The sequence below is a fragment of the Panthera pardus genome, unplaced genomic scaffold, assembly GCF_024362965.1.
Source record: "Panthera pardus isolate Hobbes unplaced genomic scaffold, ASM2436296v1 HiC_scaffold_22, whole genome shotgun sequence".
Taxonomy (NCBI): domain Eukaryota; kingdom Metazoa; phylum Chordata; class Mammalia; order Carnivora; family Felidae; genus Panthera; species Panthera pardus.
The window spans coordinates 56,545,185-56,569,164 of NW_026526788.1; the positions used below are offsets into that span (position 1 = coordinate 56,545,185).

Here is a 23,980-nt window from a genome sequence, read left to right on the forward strand (position 1 = left end):
TCAAAGCTAAAGTCACCATTGAAGGACAGATGGGAATCATGTGCCTCCAGATGTGAGGCTCTGAGAAGGACACATGACCATCTATGTACTATTCTGGCCGAGAATGTATAACCTCAATCCAATCATGAGGAAACACCAGATAAACCCTAACTGGGGGGTGTTCTGTTAAAAAAAGGGTGGGAGAAGGAACAGTGTTCCAAATTGTCAATGTCCTAAAAGACAATGAAAGTCTGTGAAAGCATTCTAGAAGGTAGGAGGCTAAAGAGACGTAACTAAATGCAGTACCTGATTGTAAACCGGATCCAGTATTGGAGACGGAAATATACTAAAAGGTCTTTAGTGGGTCAGCTGACAAAATTGGGATATGTATGTTTGATTTGATAAAAGTATCCATGTTAAATTTGCTGACATGATAACTGTATTAAAATTATCAAAGAAAATATGCCAATTTATAGGAAATATACTCTGAAGTATTTAGGGATAAAGGGCCATGATGTCTGTAATTTGCCCTCAAAAAGTTTAGAACAAATATTTGTGTGTGTGTGTGTGTGTGTGTGTGTGTGTGTGTAAAGAGTGGAAACGTGTACGATTGCAAATGATAAAACAAATGGAGTAAAAATAACATAAATCTGGGTAAAGGATTGCAGGGTGCTGTTTGTAGTATTTTTGCTTTTGTAACTTACCTGTAAATTTGAAATTATTTCCAAGTAAAAAGACCAGATATATGCTGTTGTTATGATGCATTCTAATGAACAAAGTGGTAGTGCTTAATTTGTTCTTGAAGAATGAACAGTTAACATGCCCATTAGGCAGTTTCTCTCAAATATCCTCTGTCTCTAGTGAGCCATTGGTAAGTACTGGATCAAATCAGTTCATGGTTGAATTATCCAGTGAGTGCCTTAAGTGCCAGTATTCTCTATTGTTGATTGAAGAAGGATCCATATGTTTTATATACCGAATGTGGGCCAACAGCATTAAAATTCTGTTATAAAAATTGTAAAAGCTTGATTTGTTCTATGCTAGTTTACCTATCATGAAGATGGGACAGAGAGGTACTTAGAGGAAGTTACTGATTATTTTCTCTCAAGAAATATTTGAAACTTTAGAAGCAGTTGGACAGGTTCTCACAAATGATCCTAGTCTTCAGAAGTATAGGATAGAAAAAAATGATTTGGCCTAAAATATTTGAAAGGTGTATATTAGCAGTTAACTGCCCACCATCATAAAGGAATCTTAAGTTTTTATCTCCTTCAGAAAATATAATTTTCTACAATATAATTGCATGCTGATGACCATTCCAGAATAAATTGCAAAGTACACCCCAAATAACCTGCCTGTTAAGAAGAAAACCGGACCAATAAAAAGCATTTAGAACATTGTAAAAAAGTTAAAACCATATTAAAGAGCGAAAGAAAACATCAAGTGCTATTAGTAAATATCTGGGTGGGAATTTTTTAATCTAAGACAGATTTAAAAACTTGTGTATGCCAGGCATCCCTTCTCCCCTTGTTAAAGGCCTTTCTTGCCTACAGTTGCAAAAAAAAGTTCACAAAAAACATAACAGGGCTTTAAACTGATTTGATATTATCTTAAAGGTCCACAAGATGGGGATGCTCCTCTTTTTTTCTATGTCTGTGAGAAATTATGAAAGAATTGTTCTAGCCAGTGGTGTATTGGAGAATCTCATACTGGTCTGAGAGCTGATTGTTAAAGTTTTAGGAATTTTGCAAACTGGTAACACAGCCATCATTAAGAATTAAATTACATAGCTTATTATTAAATAAATGGCATTAAAAAAGGTAATCAATATTTAAAATTCACTTCCTAATTATTTTACTATGATTTATGTTCTTGAAGTTATTTATGAATATCGAACCTTTAGGTTGAGCTACTGTATCATGGCGTGTTACTGCGTGTCTTTCCCCAATTCCATTTTCAGTGAAGTTACATCGATAGCTTGGAATTAGCTACGGTAGGAATATTTACATCACAGAGTTAAGCAAATGCCATAAATTGGGGCTTGATTTATTGTTTATTGCTTGTCTATATGTAAAGTGATGGAGAAAATGCTAATAATGCAAACTTAAAGTGTCAGGTCTTTATCTATTACATTGTACATAGCTCAAAAATTGAGAATATATTTTGCATTTCAGAAATGATTATTCACTTCAGCAAAGAAGTTACTCACATTGTTGACATCATTGATGCGAGTGAAAATATCAACCAGTCCTCTGAATTACAGTGGAAAGCTGGTTGCTAAACATTTACCAGCACGTTGCTGGTCATAGCCTAATTGAGTTTGGTGTTCCGGTAAGAAGTGGGTGGTATAAATTTCTTATACTGTTTTCAGCTTTAGGAAATCGTATCATGACATGTGGGCATTAACTTAAAAAAGGAAAATTATGTTTTAAAAGTCATTAGCAGTAGCACATAATAATTTTAAATTTGAAGCCTTTGATACATATCTATTGTGGAAGAGAAAAATAGAATCATAGAATTTCAAGTCTGAAGAATACTTAAATCCTGACTTACCTACAGATAGAAATTCTTTCTCTAGTGTATCAGTCAGTCATCCAGACTGTAGAGACAGAGCTCATTACCTGATTAATAGTGTTGGAAAGTTCTATATATGGAGCTAAACTTTGTTTTTCTTTAATTTCTACCAATTGGTTCTGGTACTGACTTCTGGAGAAGCATAGAATCATAGAAGAGAACATTTATCTCTTCTGTAGAGCAACCAGCTCTTCAGGTTTAAAGGTAGTTTGGATGTTTCCAGTTAGACCTCTTTAGCCAAGAAGTAACCTTTAATTCCTTTAACCATATTTTGTGTGGTATATTTTCTGAGCTGGACAATCTAAGATTGTGTTGCTTTTGTAAACATCCACATCAGTACCTTTTGAGGTTTATTGACTTTACAGATGAAATTTAGTTCTTTTTTTGTGCAATTACACACAAATCAGTTGTTCTGTGGTGTTTGATTTTTTAATCAAAGCAGATCTTTGTATTTATTCGTATTACTTCAGCACAGCATTCCAGATTGGAGAAATGATACTAAATTGTAATTTTATCATTTGGGGCATTTATTAACCATACTGATTTTATATCAGTTGCAGATTTGATAAGCACTCATTGTTTATTGTTTATATTCAAATTATTGTTTAAAATGTTGAATTTCAAAGGCCTGTGGGGACACAGATTATCTTTAAATAATCCTCTCTAAATTCATTTCTGCCTATTACTACTTTTTGCTGCAAGTCCACCTTCTAGTTCTATTAAGTAGCCCACATTTTCCATCTTATAATGCAAGAGTTCATCATGACATATGTTGTCAGATGCTTTGTTAACTGAGATCAAGATACACTGTCTATGGGCTCCCAGTGAAATACACGTTAGTACTTCTGTCTTTGTAAAGTAGGCATTTTTGAAAAATCCTGGCATGTCTAAATGTTAAGGGCCTATTCGTCCACAATTGGAAAGCTAGAAAGAAAATCTACCATGAGTTGTAGGTTAGATGATAATTAAGACCTCAAAAGAGAAAAGGAATGAGAGGATTTATGGGAACATTTGATGCTCAGGGCCACGGTAAATACCTGGGCTGAAAAGAAAACAGCCTGTGCCATGAGAGCAGAGCTTCTTCACTGAGAAGGTATTCTGGAGCAGGTGAGAATTGAGGGACCTGGAAATAGTTTCTCTAGTATTATCTATTTTCTTTGTAATGTGTGTGGTGAAATCTTAACAGTGAATGCTTCTGAGTGTATATGGGTGTTTCTTTGTGATGGACCTCCTTATTCTTTTTGCTATGGATACAGTAATACTTCATGGTATAATTTTGAAGATTAAAAACTCAATATGAAGTCATCTAGCTCATTTTCTTGTATTTTGTTGATGGTAGATAAAGCCTTATTTAACCATTTGTTAAGTTTTTTCCTTTTTTAAATTTCCATTGGCAAATTGTGGTGAGTTGCTCAAGAAGTTACTAAATGTGAGTTGTCGCATCACATTTCTTGGTCTCCAGTCTTTTTCATCCTGTCCAGACCCATTTTATTGCTGCTGGAAGAAAAATTTATGACAGGTCATTTGATTAAATAGTATTAGAATAATGATGTTCTTTTTCCCACTACCTATTCTCCCAAAAATCATAGTTCAAGAGCAACAGGTTCTAGAAGTTAGTCCCGGATTAGTTGTCTCATTTTCTAGCCTCCATTCAAGTTACTTTTAAAAATCATATTTATGTGGATACATTTATGTTAAACAAATGTGTTTTTAGAGGTCCTCCTTGAATATACTCTTCAGTGTAAATTCTGAGCCCCAGGAATAGGGAGATAGTAGTGTTTCATGAGTACTTAATAGCTGGCAGTCACTTTTCTGATAATCTTTTAATTTAGCCAAGTCAGGGCTACTTGTTAAAAAAGTAGAGAGGACTTCAGATGTAGAAGTAAAGGGTTTGGGGCATATGAAGAAAGAGAGTTACATGAATAAAATTCATGAGCTCATGAGTTATTTTGGAATTTACTTTCCTTAGTGGCATAACTTATTAGATTAATTATTTTATGGCAGGTTTTACTTTGTTTTAACTTGAGGGTTTCTATAGGATGGGTTAGTAGGCCCTCTACCTAGTCTTTAAAGAATCTCTTGGTTCAGCATGTTGTACTTCATTTTTGGTGATTGATTTATTCTGTCTTCTTGCAGATTGAGGTGGTGCCATGCAGCAAGCAGCAGAGAGATGCAGAGTTCGAGCCAGAAGGCCTGACATGGCACTTTATATACCGAAAGCTCGAAGGGGTATAGTGCTGCTTAAGTCAGGTGATGAAGAAAAAAGCTGTGGTCCACCTAACTCTGTGGTGAAAGAAGAACAAAAAGAAGATGGTCTCTTCCAAAAGGAGATCTTTAGAGGCAAATCTGAGACTCAGACACTAAGCATTAATCCTGATGATAAGGAACACAACCATAGGGAAGGAAAGAAGTTTTCAACAAAATTAAGAAAAGACACATGCCTTCAAGAAAGAAAGAAAGATAGGGTTTGTGTTAGGAGGGGACCCACAGAATCTAAAGAAGCATTATCCCAAGGACATCAGCAAAGTGTCCCAAATCCTGCGATGCTACCTAGTGCACCTTTACAAAGACACGTTAAACCAAAGAAGGTGGAGTGTTTGGAGGTCGAAACCACAAATGTGATAGGACCTGGGAAGTTGCTTCTATCTCAGTCTTGTTCAGAAGTGGGTGAGGCCCAGGTTCTAAAAAAACCATTCCAAAATACGGAATTCTGTGATTTCAGTAGGCACAAAGTAAGTGGCAAAACGTTCAAAGGCAGAGATTTGGAAAACAGAATTGAAACTGATGTCAAGGTGGTGGAGATACTATCCCAGTTTCCTGGAGTTTTTAATTCTGTATTGAAACCTGAGAGTAAGACCGTGCCAATAAAACTAAGTTCTGATTCTGAAACTGTACCAGAAAGTATGCAAACATCGTGTGGAATGTTGACTCTCAGCAATGGAGGCATCACTGCCATTTCTGTTCCTGGAAGTGCGGACGGTGTCACTGATCAAACTTGTGTAGACTTTGAAGCTGAGAATGTTGGTGATACAGCCAACAGTACAGATATCATCTTGGCTCAGAGAGGTATAGATTCCATTCCTGAGACTTTGGGTCACATCTCTCATAAAATGACCATAGTCAGCAAATTAGAGAGTATGAATGGCATTTTTGATCCAACACTGATTAGAGAGTATGAGAAGAATGACAGTACTGCTGATGACTTGTGTATAATGTATGAACCTTCTGATACAGCTCTCCTTGCTCATGAAACAGATATAGATAATGGGCTGAAGAGTGTAGGTGACATTACCCATAAGGCATGTAAGATGGACATTACAGATGTCCTGTCTGATCAGATAACTGTGGGCAGCCCTTGTGTAGCTGCAGTTAGAACAGCTGGTGAGGCCTGTAGCCACACAAATAGTTTCTCAAAATATTTAGAAATGAGTGCAGATACAGCCCCTCTTCATGTAGCTGGGAGTGGGAATGACATAGAAAATTTCAGCAGCCTGACTGCTTGCTCAGATATTTATGCTGAGAGTATTTCATCTAGTTTCACAGAGTCAACAGGAAAGTTGATAGAGAGCTTGTCAGATTGTGCTTCCTCCTTACCTATAAAGAAGATTGCTGGTAGTAATTGTAGCACTTTTTTGGACTGTGAACTCAGTATGTTAAATGGGACAAAAGTACTTTCAGACAGTGCCTTGGGCATTGATCTAGATTGTACGGGTGATATAACAGAGGCATTGCATGAACTAAAAACTGCCGAAGAGTTCGAAACAAAAGAGGAAGATAACTCAGAGAATATAGAATTTGGTGTATCCTTTCCTGATACGGAATCTGTATCTATGGAAACATCTATGGAACCGAAAGCAACGGAAACGTCTCATGTGGAGGGAAGTACTGCTACTGAGGACAGCTGGGAGTCTCTGTTTAATGATGATGGTGACTGCTTGGATCCACGTCTTCTACAAGAGGTCTGTTCAGTGGAAGTTACTCGATGCTTACATAATTTATAGATTCATAGAGCCTGGTGTTTGGGGGGGTAATTTTGATGGACATTTGTGCACATTCATACATTCACTCATGTTACATTCAATGTAAGGGTTCCTGCAATAAACAAATAGGACTGTAGATTGAGAAAAGAATGTCTGATAGATCTTTACAAAGTAAAACATACCAAATTGAGTATCTATTATAACTAAGTTGTGAGAGATCTTACTGAATAGATTAAAGATGAGTTTAATGGATTCTGACTGTCTGTTGAGGAAATAAAGAGGGAGACTTCTTCAAAAGGGATTTTCTGCATTGACAAGATGTATTTTACCCAGGCCTATCTGAGGGGAGGAGAGTAATTTATTATTCACATTTATCGTATTTTTCTAGGAAATGTTGGGATGTTGTCAGACACTGGAGGGAAGGAAGTAGAGAAGGGAAGGGTAAAATAAGGAAAGGTATGATCGTTTCTTAAGTAGTTTATGCTGAGTTACAGAATAAATGATTGTTGAGTACATGTAAAGTATGAGTAAATAATGACATGCTGGCTAGTCAAGAGTTCATAAATACAACATGTTGGATTAGAAGTCATTTTAGAAATTATTTAGTTTCATCTTTTTATTTTCCTAATTTAGACATTCACTCTACCCAGTATTTAAATTCCTTGCCATAAATAAGAATCATTGGTGTTAAATAGTAAAACCACTTCCCCTTTCATTCCTTATAGGGGTGTCTGGAAGGAGAAAAAATAATTTCCCAATGAAATCACCAATTTTATAAATGAGGAAATTGAAGCTTAGTGGTCAGACCTTTAGGAAAGGCAGAATCAGGGTTTCCATTTATTTCTCTCTTAATCCAATGTTCATGTTCTTTCTACCAGACCATGTTGTTACCTATAACATAGTTTTGTTTGATTCCAGAGAACCTTTTAAATATGAAGTGATTGGTTCTTTTGTTTCTCAGAATTAAACCCTAAGTACAGAAAAACGGTCCCATGCATGTGAAGACACATGTGAGAATGAAGAGGGTGTAGCCCATTGGACAGAGCTGACTTTCCAATACCAAGCAGTTCCTCTTCATTCTTAGGTGTTGGCACGTGCACATGTACCACAGGTAGCACTTCTTATGGTCAAGTCAGGAAGCACTATGTCCTAAATTATTCCTTAGAAAGAAATACAGAACAGAAAATAACTACAAGTGGCATCCATGAACCCCTTGAAATTGCATACAAAATTTTATATGTATGTGCAGTTTTTCATCAGATTCTCAAAGGCAGGGCTTCCCAAAGTACGAGTATCACCTGGAACTTGTTAGAAATGTAAACTCTTTATTTAGCCCAGTAGTGTGTATATTTGTGTTTTTCAGGTGACTCTGATGCATACAAAGTGAGAACCATTGCTGAAAAGGTAGTAACATACACTTGAATGTTTATCAGAATGTGAGTGTGATAACTAGAGATGGCTGTCCACACATAACTAGAAGAAAAACAGAAGTTTTAGACACAAATTTGGTTAATAAATACTAGTAATGTGGGAAGTGAGGTGGAATATAGAGAAGTTATTAAGGGTCCAAACACTGGGGGCTCCTGTGGGGCTCAGTTGGTTAAGCATCTGACTCTTGATTTCAGCTCAAGTCATGATCTCACAGTTTGTGTGTTTGAGCCCCGCATTGGGCTCCTCACTGACAGTGTGGAGCCTCCTTGGGATTCTCTCTTTCTCTCTCTCTCTCTCTCTCTCTCTCTCTCTCTCTGCCCCTCCACTTCTTGTGCTCTCTCTCTCTCTCTTTCTCAAAATAAATAAATAAAAATAAAAACAAAAAGGATTCAAGCATTGGAAGGTCTCCATGTTCAAAGAGATTATCTGAGGGAGCAGAGAGCACACATGTGCACAGGAGAGAAGGAATAGCTTCCTACAAAAGAAAGGTATGGCAAGAGCCCTTTACACATAATGAGGCTCAGTAAATAAATATTTATTGAATGGATGTAGATGATAGGGCAGAGTTGGAGCTCTGTGCTTTTTTAGGGTGGACACCAGGGGCTTTCAAAACTTGATTGCTGCTGGAACTTGGATTCTGTATGGTAGCTTAGGGATACAGCTTTTATAACGGGGCAAGAGGGTTCAGGTGTGCAAGTCTGTTTTTCAGATCTTAACACTGTTTGGAATAGGTGCAGAAGAAAGTAGGCAACCACTCAGTGTTTTGAGGAGCATCGTAATATAGCCAAAGACGATACTTGTATGACCTAAAGCTTGGAATGGCTAGAGAAAGGAGTATGTAGTGTTTTAAGCTGGACAGCCAGTGCCTGGGTGTTGTGTTTGGATATCACACACTGGGTCGGTGTTTGGTAGGGAGTGAGGTCTGCGTTGAGGGATACGGGTTGATGAGAGCAAGAAGGAAGGAGGTAGATTGAGAATGCTGGTAGCAGATCCAACTCCAAACTATGATCTCCTGTGTTTTGAGTTTTAGGAGATGTAATAATAATGTTATTAAAAGATGTCACAAATTCAATAATGTTAATAGCCTTTTAGTGACTATTACTCTTAATTTATTATTTATATTGCTCTAAACATACTTTATTAAAGGTCAAATCAGAGTGTCTGTCTCTTGAAAACTTTCCAACCAATAATTTTTGGCTCTTTTCCCAGTGGGCCTGTTTCTTTGTTGACAGTGGCTACACATGGAGGTATGTCTAATACTTCTAATAGTCAGGGAGGTATGCTGTAGAGCAGGGTGTGACAGCCATTGGCATGTGAAGCAGTTTCCTGTGACGTTTGAACTTCTAAAACTGCCTGAGTGGGTAGAAAGCATAGATGGGTCATTACTGAACTCCTGGAACTACAATTCTTGATGAGTCTCTAAAGATCATGGTTTGGAATGCTCAGAAATTTACATTGGTAATTGATTTTTAAAAAAATGTTGGGATGACTTCTTTTAACCCTTTGAGATCTTGGTATAAGAACACAAGAATTACTGTTGTCTGGATAAAACTTTCATAGCTCCTGCTGCCTCCCGTACTGATCTGCAGATCTGTTGTTTCGTAGGAGGGTTAACCCAGCAACATAATATAGATATTGGTAGACTGTGGCATCTGGTCCCTTCACTGGCCATTTCTGGCCTTAATTTGACACTGGTCATTTCTGGCCTTGGTTTAGGTAGGAGTCTCCTTTTGTTACAGAAGGCTACTAACAATATATAACCATGGAAAAAAGAAGAGTAAAGGGACACCACCCATTCCCAGACTATCTTCTTTTGTGTGTAGACTCACGTTTATACACTCCTTCTCTCTATAGACTTTTGCAAAGATGCGGTCTGTGTTTAAGTAGGGAACCTAAAAGCGAAAGGAAAAATTCATAATCCAACCACTAAAAGCAAATTATATGAAGTACAAAGGGAGGAAAGTCCTTCATATTCCACCCCCTAGGGACTTCATTAATAGTTGGTAGTTCATCACTTTGCAGTTAAATGCAAAGTTTAAGTACCTAGAGTTTGATAAACTATAGGTTGTAAATAGCTAGATATAATTATCACTACCATTTTAAAGGCACTGGGTTACATGCCAGCTTTTTTCTCAGCTTTATCTGAAGTTTCTTATATTTGGAGAGACAGCATTTAACCATGTGATTATCACATAATAATCTAAAGAATAATTAATATAAAACACCCATATATGAGATGTCCTAAATTGATTGTCTGATGGGTGATCTAGACAATGGCTTCAACAAAGGATTAGACCCTTGAGGGCTAACCTGGTTGACACTGGTTCATGTTGCTGAAGCCATAGAATTAAACAAGATTTGAAGCCCCACTTCAGAGATTGTTCTTATGTTCCTAATTTATATTTTTCTATTTTTTTAAAATTGATAGACTCTCTTTTTTTGAGCAGTTTTAGGTTTTCAGAAAAAAATGGAGTGAAAAAAGTACAAGGTTCCCATATACTTTATACTTCCTCACTATTTTAGTTTTTATTTTCACAGTATCTTTTATTAGTTGCAAATCATTTTGACAGACTTATGTTTAATATTTTTATTAAAACGTCTGAATTAAGGGCACTTGGGTGGCTCAGTTGGTTAAGCATCCGACTCTTGAATCCAGCCCAGGTCATGATCTCATGGTCTATGAGATCGGGCCCTGCATCAAGCTCTGTGCTAACAGCACAGAGCCTCCTTGGGATTCTCTCTCTGCCTCTCCCTGGCTTGTGCTCATACTCTCTTTCTCTCTCAAAGTAAATAAATGAACATTAAAAAAAATAAAACGTCTGAATTAACATGTTCTTGACTGCCTAAGTGAGGATTCCAGATGCTGTATTTTCGAGTGCAGGCACTTGGGACATCCAGTGAATAATCTGGTTGAATTATATATTCCGTTTATTGTTCAGTCCACTAGTGGATGATGACTAGATCTCTGGTTCATACAGAAAGAGGGGACATTAAGACAATACCATTGCTAACAGTTTGTTTATTTCTAAACCAAACAACTCCTAAAATGAAAAATCTCCCTTCTGAGCTCCATTGGGTTTGTTGCATAGTATTTTTTTCCTCTGAATCTGCATTCACATCAACAGCATTTTAATTCCCGATGCTTTTTCAAAACTAATGAGAGGTAAACAGTTCCTAGGCCTCTGTTGTCAGTACAAGGAGGGATTCTTGTCTGAAGCTTCAGAGATTCCTGGTGTGCCCTACTCTGTCCTTGGCAGTGCTTTCATGTTAGTGAGCTCCATGAGATGCCATATGTGGGGTATAGTTGGGGCAGATGGGGTAGGAATAGTGATACGACTCCTCCTAATGTTTGTTCCATTTAGTTCATTCCCTGTTGAGCGACGATAGCAGGGAGGGGAAATGGTAGGGTTGGCAAAGAGAACTAGAGTGAAAAGAAACACTTAATAACTGTATCCCAAAATTGAAAATTTATTTGTGTTAAAAGTTTGGTTAAGGATAGAAACATACTTTTAGGAGAATTAAACTCATCTGTGCTTTGATTTAATATAATCATTTGTATCAAAAATTGCTTGTAAGGCATGCTAGATACTCTGTTGCTGGGCTTTGGGAAGGAGTGCTAGAGGAAAAAAGGGACCCATCTATAGGCCTGGCTGCTGAAGTGAGTAGCCAGCAGTCAAAATATATTTAAATTCAGACTGTTTTGTTATGAATTTGGGGTTGGGGTGTAGGGAGGTATAAATTTGCAATAATGCCTAGATTTGGGACAGAGGGAATTTAAGTGCTAGTCAGCAACCTGTGCAGAAGATCTTTTGTATGAATTGACCAAAAACTGAGATTGTTGAGGAAAAGCCAAGAGGATGCCCAGGCATACTGGATACTAGGCTTAATGCACAAACACTGTGCTTCTGATCCTTCAGATGATGGGTCATACTATTATATTGCCTGCCCAGAACAAGACTGACTCATTTCTTAAAGCAGTGGTTCTGAGTCTGAAGTTTGAAGGTCAGAAGTACATATGTATTACCTGGTAGGGACAGATAAGCCAGGACTAATACTCTCTAAAGTAATAAGCAAAGTAAACATTTTATTTGGGAGAATTGGTATGGGTATGATGTAGGATCTTAGGTAGCTAAAGGGAACATAAGGAAAAGTAGATCAGGGACTAGAGAAATCAAACAACAAGTGGAATGGCAATAAATGCTAACTTTATCTATTTTACAATTTTTCCTGGGCCTTGTGGACAGCCATTGTCACTGAGGTTAGCTGTCACCGGTAGTTTGGGAAGGTTCAAACCTCTAGCAGTTTCCTATTCCTGGGTAGTCTGGTCTTAGATCATTCTAGTTCATCAGTGACATCTCTCAATCTAGTCATTTCAGTGATGCTGGGAAAAGGAGGAGATACAGATGTCTCCCTACCTTCTCAGTGTTTCCCTTGACTATAAATTTAATGTTTTCAGGGGACTGTATAGCGTCTTCTTAAGAGCTCCAACATCAGTCTGCCATGTTAACCTCTGTACTATCAGAACAGGAACCAGGCCCATATTGGTTCAGGATGTTCACTTGGTTTCTGCCCATATATTCCTATGTCCTACATCACCATCTATGGGAGGGAACTAGAGTTCTCAGATTTACCCTCTGGCCCTGAGGTCAGTAAACGATCATCTGAACCAATTGCTGGGGCACTATACATGTCTCATTACGGTAGCTTTTTTCTTATTTCCTTTTGCCCTTTTCCTTTTCTGCTTCCTTGTTCACTTCCTCCCTTTCTTCTCTTTAATTATGCCTTAATCCAAAGCTATGGACATGGCTTTCTCCCACCGATGATAATCAGAGGTATTGAGATATTACTTAACACCTATTCTAGAGAAGTCTTTAGATGGCACCTTAGATGGGGAGGACATTTGAGCCATTCTTGTTAGAAATTTAATGAAGCCAAAGTTTGCCTTTATGGCTTTGGTTTCTTGGTAAGTCAGTAGGGGCACAGCCTAGATACATTAGAAGTCTTATTTGCGGGTATGGAATTTCATCGGAGACATTATCTGTTCTTATACTTACTGTGTAAAATGTTAGAGTTTCAAAGTCTAAATTTATCCTTCTATTGAAAAGAACTCAAGCCCAAAATAGTATAAAAGAGGGCTAGAAGCTGTAATTTATACAGCATAGCATATAAATATTTATGCTATAATACTATAATGGTAGTATCTTTTTAGGAAACTCCTTATGGATGTTTTTGAACTTGGGTCATGAGAAATTTGAAAAAACTTGAAATACTTTTTATTTTTTTGAATAAATAGTGTTATTTCCCTGTTTGCCAAAGATAAGTCAGATGAGTAAAACATTTTAATTCTAGCTTTTGGTTTATTCATAGTACTATAGAGCACCATGAAAAATTTCTTGGCTATTACTCTGTTTTCTGTGATCCTAGAATACCTTAAATAGAATTAGATCCAGATAATTCAAAATCTTACTTTTTGTTTATAGCTTAAGCCTATTCTCCAGCCAAATCTTTTATCAAGGTTTATAGTAAATAATGACATTTTAAATTGATTTTGTTCAACAGAAAGTGAATTAGAAGCAGTTAAGTAGCCACAAGATATAAGTGGAAGAGAAAAACAAAAACAAAGAACTTGAATAACCTAACCTATGTAATTGAGAATTGACTATGTGGATTAATTCTTTTTTTTTTTTTTTTAAGTTTTTTTATTTATTTTAAGAGAGTAAGTGGGGGAGGGGCAGAGAGGGAGAGAGAGAGAGAATCCCAAGCAGGCTCCACACTCTCAGCACAGAGCTGTGGGTACTTTTAATTAAACACAATAAACCACCTTAAACTATAGTTATATCTATAACAAATTTAAATATGGGGTATCAAGTTACAGGGACAAGGACAACAAAGACTTTACCACAAGTTGGTTGTATAACGTGATTACATTATTTACAGAATTAATCCATGCAGTCAATTCTAAAGGCACCTAGGTGGCTCAGTCGGTTAGGCATCTAACTCTGGACTTCAGCTCAGGTCATGATCTCACAGTTGGTGGATTCGAGCCCCTTGTCACGCTCTGTGCTGACAGCACTGCTTGGGATTCTCTCTCTCCCTCTCCCCCACTTGCACTGTCTCTCTTCATTGATTTTAAAAAGCCATCGATTGTGAAATACGTCATCATTTTATGTATCACTAAACTTTCACACAACCCTTACCCTTTAGAATTTTTATTTTACAAAGAACTCTGTTAGACTTAATTAGATGCAAATTTTTATCCTATATCATTTCTTACATAAAGAGAATGTAGGTGAAAGAAATTGGCTAAAGTTTTCCTAAAACTCATGTTTATAGTGCAACTCTTTGTAATGATTCCTTGATTCAGTCATTGATAGGACGCCTTTCCATCCTGTATCATGTTCTGTGCCATCAAGAACTTTGATGGTGCAACATTTCTTAAAAGTACATAAAAGAAGCAAAAATCATTGTTGCTGGATTCTTTTTTTTTTTTTTTTAATTTTTTTTTTAACGTTTATTTATTTTTGAGACAGAGACAGACAGAGAATGAACGGGGGAGGGCCAGAGAGAGAGGAAGACACAGAATCCGAAGCAGGCTCCAGGCTCTGAGCCATCAGCCCAGAGCCCGACGCAGGGCTCGAACTCACGGACCGTGAGATCGTGACCTGAGCTGAAGTCGGACACTCAACCGACTGAGCCACCCAGGCGCCCCTTGTTGCTGGATTCTTAAGCCTTGTTTGCATTTATTTAGAGCACTTATATCCAGATTTTCTTCCACACTGCTGACCACCCTTTCTGCTGGTTTTGGTACTGGTACTTTGATGCTTTTGCATATGCAGGCAAGCGTTTTCTACAATATGCATGATTATAAGATGCATCCTGATGTCAGAAGTGTTAAAGTGTGAAAAAAATAGGTGTCTTAGAATTGATGAAATGTGGTATATAGTAAAACCTTGGATTGTGAGTAACTTGTTCTGTGAGTGTTCCACAAGATGAGCAAACATTTCTAATAAATTTTAACTTGATAAAACGAGCGATGTCTTGCAGTACGAGTAGTATGTGATGCCGAACATCACATGATCACAATCAAGCCATTTGTTCTTGAAATTTGCTTTGATATATAAGTGCTTTGGATTATAAGCATGTTTCCGGAACAAATTATGCTCGCAAACCAAGGTTTTACTGTGTATCCAACTGCCAAGTGTTACGACGTAGTAGTATAGGGAAGGGAGAGACCACTAAACTGGAGTCAATAAGGAAAGCTTTAAGAGGAGATAAAGATTGAAGCTAGGTCTTAAAGGAGAGGAAGGACCCAAAACAGACCAGGCATTCTAGGATGTGAAAATAGCCTGTAAAAAATATAGAATGTTCCCATACTTCGGTGCTGAATTTGTCACTATCAGAAGTTGAGATGATCTGTTTTGAAATTTTTCTTTTATAATTTATTTTCATTTATTTATTTTTATTTCTTTTTTTTTTTTTTTTTTTTTAATATTTCTTCATTTTTGAGAGACAGAGCATGAGCCAAGAGAGGAGCAGAGAGAGGAGACACAGGGTCTGAAGCAGGCTTCAGGCTCCCAGCTGTCAGCACAGAGCCTGATGAGGGGTTCCCTCAAACCCACAAACTGTGAGATCATGACTTGAGCTGAAGTTGGTCACTTAACCGACTGCACCACCCAGGCGCCCCTATAATTTATTTATTTGGATTTTCTGCATAATTTATGTAAGCAGAGAAATTAAAATTTATTGGTAAAGGGAAAGAAAAGAGTGTCAATTTTTTTTTCAAATTTCAGAATGCCATCCAGAATCCTTTAAAAAATATATGTTGCGTAAATCAAATCCTTATTGGTGAGGGTTCTGTATAGAGTTAGTCCTGTTAATCATGCATTTGGACAAAGTAATTAACTTGAGGCATGTGCATTTTATTCGTTCCACAAATATTTATTGAATGCCAAGTTTGTGCATGATAATATGTGCAATAGGGGACTATCAGGATAAATATGATATGTCCCTTATAGTTGGACTATAGAATCCAGATGTTGATGAGGCAACTGGAACTCCAGCCTTTCTCTCCAGCCTTATACCGTGTAGTAGTTGGCCAAGGCTGCCATACTCCAGTGCCCTAAACCAACTGTAGCATAACCCGTGCAATGCTAGGGGTTAATGGTACAGATGAAGGTGTCAGCAGGGTTAGTTTCTTCTGAGGCCTCTCCTTGGTCTGTAGCTGGCCTTCTTGTCCCTTTGTCTTCACATGGTCTTCCTTCTGTGTCTGTGACCACTGTCCCTCTTACAAAGACACCACTTATTTTAGAGCCCACCCTAATGACGTTACTTTAACTTTGTTAACCTCTAAAAGCCTTATCTTCAAATACAGTCCTATTCTAAGGGTCTAGTTGTTAGCACTTTAACATATGAATTTGGGCAAGACAGTTAAGCCCATAACACGCCCCCCAAGTCCTGACATTATTCATTGTACCCACACAGGACTATTTGGTGAATAGTACACTCCTTGTGTGCCTTTGCACACTTATACTGATGGCAACTTTGTCTGCCTTGTCTGTGTTTTAATTACTTGGGCAGTGAAGAAGAGTTAGCAAAGTTCTCTTCTACCTTCTGATAACACTTTTTTCATCTTAAAATTTTATTACATATTGAATTTGAAGTTCTTTTTCTAATGTATGTTTAAACATTCATTAAATGTTTGTTGGAGGGGCAGTTAGGTGGTCAGGGTAAGTTTGGAGGAAGAGGCAGGTCCAGCTGTAACATAAAGTGTCATGTAACAAGTATTACAGAAGTAGTGCAGCGGAGATAAATGCTGTAGAAATGTAGAGGAAGGGGCAGATTATACATGCTTTCGGATGTGTAAGGGAGGAATCATAGAAGAGGTGGTATTTGAGTATGTCCTTGGAGAATGGTGTCATATTTTGAGACATGCAGACCAACAGATGTCAGCCAGCACTTGCAAAATAATATGACCAAAGCAATAGACAGGAGGAAGTAAGATCTGTTTAGGCATAGTGAGTATTACTCTTTGGTTGGAATGTAGCATATTAGATTGTGTATTAGTTTACTATTGCTGTAATAAATTACCACAAACTAGTGTCTTTTTTTTAACATTTATGTATTTTTGAGAGAGTTTGCACGTGCATGTGTGCGCACAGGAGGGGCAGAGAGAGGGAGACAGAGGATCTTATAAGGCTCCTCCTCACTGGGCTCGAACTCACAAACTAAATTCCAAACCTTGAGATCATGACCTGAGCCAAAATCAAGAGTTGGTCGCTTAACCGACTGAGCCACTCAGGTGCCCCAACACAAACTAGTATCTTAAAACAACACAAATCTATTATCTTACAGTTCTGGACGTTGGAAGTCCAAAGTGGGTCTCCCTGGGCTAATTAATTAAGGTGTTGGCAGGGTTGTATTCCTTTCCAGAGGCCATAGGGGAGTACCTGTTCTCTTGCCTTTTTTAACTTCTGGAGGCTGCCCACATTCTTTGGCCCACATTTAAAGCCAGCAAAGGTCAGTTGAGTCTTTCTAATATCTCATCTCTCTGACTCACTGTCTCTTCTCTGGGCTCTTCCTGCTTTTAAGGACCCCTGTGATTATAACTCGGTCCACCCAGATAATCCAAGATAATCTCCCTAATTTAAAGTCATCTGATTAACAACCTTAATTCTCTCTGCTGCCTTAATTCTCCTTTGGCATGTATCATAATCACAAATTAAGGGAATTAGGACACGGATGTCCTTGAGAGGACATTATCCAGCCTACCACAGGTAGGTTGGGGCCAAATTATGGGAGCTTTAAGTACAGCCACTGAAGAGTTTTGATCAAAGGAATGGCATGATGAAAGCAGTGTTTTGGAAAGTTTAATCTATGCTCTGTATGCTATCTAGAATATACCACTAGAAAAATCAACCCTGGGGGCACCTGGGTTTCAGCTCAGGTCACGATCTCACAGTTTCCTGGGTTCAAGCCCCATGTCAGTCTCTGTGCTGGGAGTGTGGAGCCTGCTTGGGATTCTCTTTCTCCTCTCTCTCTGACCCTCCCCCACTTGTGCTGTCCCTGTCTCTCAAAATAAATAAATCTACTTTTTAAAGAGAAAGAAAAGAAAAATCAACCCTGAATTTTCAGCTTTGTCATTGATCCTCCCTTCCTCACTCCTTCCTTTTCCCTTTCACCCTTCCCTTCCTTCTTCTTAGAATAGCTTATATCCACAAATGCTTAATCAGACAGAATTCATTGTCCTGAACACGAATACAGCACTGTTTCTGATTGTGTTCACTGTAAGACCTTTTCACCATGTTATGGAAGGAATACTATGCTACCAGTCAGGAGACGTGAGTTATGACTCAAACTCTGTCAGTAATTTGATTTGTAATCTTAGGGATATCCTTTAGTCTCTCTGTGATGCAGTCCTCCCTCTTTGTAATCAGGATGATAATAGCCTGTCTGACATGCTCATCTGACAGAGATATAAATATGAATTTATTCCAAAATAACGTAGCATATTTTTATTTTTTTGTCACAAGTAGTTGGCTTGTGACTTTAGAACTTTTTGTTTTTCTTTTTGTATATTGAAGAACCAAGGATCAAACAAAAAACAACAAAAAATAAAAAGCTCAGTGATCCATGCCTAATTGACCTTCTACTCTCCTCACCCTTTTTCTCTACAGATAGATACCAGGGCAACTAAGTCATAGTCGGTCAGGTACTATTTTATAGACCTGTTTTCAAGACTGGACTGCTAGGCAATAAGAGTCTTAAAACCCTCACTTTGAGGAAGATAATTTTAATTTAGCTGAATGGTTTTGTGGAAGCTGGTTATGCATATGAAGGAATAACTCAGATTTATGTTATGCTTTATAAATAAACAAGACAGACCACTGGTAAAAATCCTAAAATGTTTGTGATTCATAACTCAAAATTGTTTGCTCTGAGCTGTTTGCAAACTCTCCGTTGGTCTAATAGATCAGAATGCATCAAATTCAAAACCTCTTCTTTCTATTGTTGCTCTATCAAAGTTTACATAGCCATCAAAAAGAAAAAAATATATATGCAGGTTTTACAATATGAAGGCTTCACATTGACAGTATAGTTGGTATTGCTTCAGTACACGTGACTCTTAGAGTAAATGTTTCACTTGTCTATAATAGAAATATGACGTAAGCTATAAATATGAACCTTACTATAATTAAAAATTTTCTAGTAGTCACGTGCAGAAAAGTAAAAAGAAAGAGTTGAAATTAATAATATGTTTTTAATCAGGGATATCATGTCAACACGTCATCAATATAAGAAATTATTAATGGGATATTTTACTTTTTTGTATTAAGTCTTTGAAATTTGATGTATATTTTATACATAAAACCCATCCAGTTTGGAGTAGCCACAGTTTTCAAGCACTCAGTGGCTACGTGTGGCTGGCAGCTACTGTGTTGGACAGTGTGGGTCTTCTGCGGATGTATCTACATAATTCATGCATGAAATTTTAGAGCCTTTCCTTAAAGCTGTCTATATCGCCTTGTCTAATCCCCTCACTTCCCTTCACAGTCTTGCTCTGATCCTCATTTCATTCCATATTGTTCTCCCTTAGACGTTTCCTTCTTCGTTGAAACATATTCCTCTCTCTTGTACTCTGTCACGTCTCCCTATCCTGTTTTGCTGAGATACTCAAGAAAGAAAGTGCTGTTAACATTATGACCTCCTACCGACCACCATACCCCCTCAAAATATGTGTTACCAGTAGATCTCACCAGTGTCAGTACCATGGGGAAATGAAATTAAGTTCTTCCTTCTCTTTGGCAAAGTCAGGAATCCCTGATAACAGTGGTGTCTGATAGGAAAAACTAGTCAGGAGTATATAACTTGTAGGCTTTAGATCTATTATTACAAAATACAGAATAAGAATCGTATGTTTTGCTATTACTAACACTTTGCATTTAACCAGTCCCAGAAGCCAAAACAGTTAATAGTTACCTCAGAAATGGGATATAAGTGTATAGTTCAATTTTGCTGACTAGGTTAGAGCAAAGGACCATAATCAGATGTTCCTGCTAGACCATCTTGCCTCTTTTCCTTCCTCTTTGTAATCATTTCTTAGAATTTATAATTCCTGGGTGTTTTGTAGTCATGCATTATTTACCTCTCACAACGCATTATATAGCCCCAGTTTATAAATGCACAGCCATGCAGTGATTTTGTTTTTTGCTAAGTAACTCAAAAAGTCAATGCCAGAAATCCAAAAATGAAACTAAGAAAATTCCATTTTTAATTGCATTTAAATACTATTTAAGAATAAATTTAACAAAAGAAGTATATAAGACATGTATTCCAAAAACTACAAAACACTGTTGGAAGGTCTGAATAAATGGAAAGTATCCCATATTCATCTTTTCTTAATATTGTTGAGGTACTTCTCAAATTGACCTACATATTCAACAAATCCCAGCTGTCCTTTTTTTTTTTTCTTTCTTTTGGCAGAAATTGACAAGCTGATCTTCAAATTTATATGGAAATCCAAGGGACCCAGAATAGCCAAAATGATTTTGAAAAGGAAGGACAAAATAGGAACACTCAAACTTTCTGATTTCAAAGACCTATTATAAAACTACAGTAATCAAGACACGGTGGCACTGGCATAAGGATGGACTTGGAAATGTTTGCAGACCTTCCTGGTGTCTGGGGCTCTGAGTTATTTTAAAATGATAGACCAGCCCACTTTAGGCTTTGAAGATTTTTAAGTTCAGCTGATTTCTTGGTGCCCACTTCTTTCCATGCTGTGCCAGAGGCAAAACGGTTTCTGTGTCCTGTTTTTCTTTGGAGGAACTTGTTACTCTGTGGCTTTCTGGGTATTTTTGGTTGTCTTGCATACTCAGCTGTCTGGTGAATTCAAGATTAGTTATGATTTTATAGATTACTTAATCTTTTTCTCATTGTTATGGTGGAAGGAATATTCTCTTCTTGCTTTCTGTATCCTAAACAGAGTGGAAGTAACATGGTGCTTATCGTGTAATAGATTCAGCACTTAGTTAAAATTTGCATAAGTAGGTTGAATTCATTGGATACTTAGGTATCATATAAGTATTATGCTTAGTGTGCTGAGCACTTACAAATCATCTCATTTGATCCACACATCTATCTGTGAGGTATAGGTGCTGTTGTTATTCCTAGTTTTTTGGTTTTTTTGTTTTTTGTTTTGTTTTTTTAGATGAAACTACAGCTTCATGGAGAAAAGGAACTAGAGGCACAACAATACATATTTTTGTTGATTTTACCTAAGTCACCTTCCGTCTCTCCTCCCTCCCAAATAAAATTCTTGAGTCTTTTTTCATTTCTGCAAGGAAAGGAGAGGTGTCCTTGGCATTGCAAGTTCTCATTTCCTCATTTGATGGGCAGTGAGGCGCAGTATAAATGAAGGAAAGGCTTTGAAGGGATCTAGTTGGACTTTTGATTAACAGAGAGAAGACACCCTCAGGTCTGAAGGCTTTGGGTGGTCAGAACTAGCAACTAGGTTTTGTAACAGGTGAATGACAAAATGACTGTTACAGCTTTGCTGCCACTTTACATTTTCCCCCCTTCCCTTCTGCCTCTGGTGTGCAGTAGATAATAGCCTTCGGTTTTCTTATGGGATAGTAGAATTTTAAGTATTTTCCATTACTGTTAAATTTTTGTACTAATCTGCTATGTGGGAATTCCTGTAGGTAGCCATCATGCTAGAGACCCTATAATTCTACCACTTAACATTTGTCTTAACAAATTTCCTTTGTAGGCTACAATCAGCAAAAGGTGGACTAACAAAATGTTTTCATTTTTTTTAATTTCTGTTTTGTTTTGTTCACTTCCATAAAAGAAACTATGAGATGAGCCTGATCAATAAGCCCAGATAAAACCAATGTTATTAATTCATCTCTTCAGCTATTTTCTGAAATTCGTTTTCCAAGATGTACCATTTGTAACTCACCACATTAATCATTCTACATTTTCTCACACTCTGGTTGATAGATGCAAGTGAAGCTTCATGTATTGCCTATCTTTGTTGGAATTTCAGCATCTTTTAAAATATTCCACACGTTAATATAAACTGGATGATAGACCCCTGGCCATTATTGTATTCGTGAACAGCATTAGTGCAGAGACCGTGCTAAAGGTTAAAGAATTGGAATATGGAGACAAGGAGGAGTATTTATATATGATAGTATATTTTATAATGTTCTAGCTTGATGTAACAGCTACTTATATGCTGCTTCTTCCCTAGTTATCAGGGAATATGAAGAATAGAGAAAGCATCCAAGAACCTAGATTTGATTATTACAACCATGAAGTTTCTGATATTGACCTCAGTGATTGTGAATTTCCACATGTCATAGAAATTTATGACTTCCCCCAAGAATTTCGTACTGAAGACCTCCTGCGGGTTTTCTGCAGTTATCAGTAAGTACTTGCGAATGGTTGGGCATGTTTGGGAAGGTGGGATGAAGTTTTCTTAAAATGTCTTCTGAAAAATCATCTCTTTAGTTTGCATTACTTGTTGTTTACTTTAGCATCAGTTTTGTTTATTGTCTTTATCAAGTTGGTTAGAAATCTTCTGTATCAAGCCAGTCTTCTGAGTTCTTTAAAAATGCCAAAGTCGTTCTAGACCCCATGTTAGCATTTAAGAATGTCCTCAGTGATGACTTCTGAACGTCTTCATGGTGCATTTAGTCCATTTATATTTATTATAACTATTGATATATTTGGATGTATGCCTGCCATCTTTTTTTGTGTTTACATGTTTCATCTTTTTTTCTTCTTTCTTGCCTTCTTTTGGATTGATGAGGTATTTTTTTCTCATTCTGTTTTGTTTGGAAATGATACTTTGTTTCTATTCTTTGGTGGTTACTTTAGAAATTACAAAATGCATGCTTAACCTATCAGTGGCTAAAGTTAATATTTTTACACTCTTTCCAAACATGATAAGAGCTTTTAACTCCATTTCCCAATTCTATTTCCTCCCTTTCGCCACCCCCAACTAATATGCTATTGTGACTATTCTCTTAATTTTATTTTTAAACTCCATTTGATGTTACTATTTTATATATTTAGCATTCAGATTTATCCACGTTCTGTGTTCTTTATCTATACGTCTTGCATCTCGTATATCTTCCATCTTAAATATTTTTCTTCCTGCATGGAACATATTTCCTTAGTATTTAATTTAGTAACAAATTGCTGTTAACAAACTCAGTTAGATTTTTTGTTGTTTTTTAATGGCATTGTTTCAACTTCAATTTTCAGACATTTTTGCTAGGTGTAGAATTTTAGGTTGACAGTCATTTTTCTCTCAGAAACATGTAGATTTATTCTACTGTTTCCTGTCTTTCTCTGTGGAGAATAAGAAGCCAGCTAAAAGTTCACAACTGTTGCTTCTGAATGTAATCTGTCTTTTCTCTTTGGATGCTCTTAGGGATTTCTCTTTGTCTTTGGTATTGTGCGTTGTAGTGTGATGGGGCTTTGCTTTTTTGTTTGGTTGGGTTGGTTTTTTTGTTCTTTTGGTTTTTTTTGTTTTTAATTCTTGAGATTATTTGAGCTTCTTAAATCAGTAAGTATTTTTCATTGGTTTTGGAGAACACCCACATTATCTCTTCAGATAGAGATAATGGCCTCTGTGCCAGTCTCTCTTTTACTTTCTCTAAGATGCCAAGAAAATATATATTCAACCTTCTCATTTAATCCTCATGTTACCTCCTTTATGTTTTCCATGTTTGTCTCTGTTATATTCTAAGTAGTTTCTTTAGCTCTTATTTCCAGTTCACTAATTTTTTCTTTAGCTGTGTTTAATTTTCTGTTAATTCTGTCCATTGAATGTTTAAATTTCATTTTATGTTTTTCTTTTTTTCAAAATTATCCATTTCTCTTTAAAATCTGCATGGTCATTTTTTAGTTTCTTTTATTCTAAAATATTTTCAAGATTTAAAAAAATTTCTTCAAGTATATTAAACATAAACCTGTGGTCTGTGTCTGGTAATTCCTTTACCTGA

The 23,980-nt window shown here is 36.9% G+C and overlaps 1 protein-coding gene across 13 annotated transcripts in view; it reads left to right on the plus strand.

Annotated features, from left to right (window-relative positions):
* R3HCC1L (R3H domain and coiled-coil containing 1 like) overlaps nucleotides 1–23,980 on the plus strand; it is a 93,786-nt gene that overhangs the window by 55,611 nt on the left and 14,195 nt on the right. For all 13 annotated transcript variants that reach the window (XM_019459064.2, XM_019459060.2, XM_053909813.1 and 10 more), the window contains 2 exons: nucleotides 4,690–6,512; nucleotides 22,219–22,394. In XM_019459064.2, the coding sequence (XP_019314609.2) occupies nucleotides 4,704–6,512; nucleotides 22,219–22,394 (1,985 nt within the window). In that variant the 5' untranslated portion in view covers nucleotides 4,690–4,703. The remainder of the gene's footprint in view (nucleotides 1–4,689; nucleotides 6,513–22,218; nucleotides 22,395–23,980) is intronic.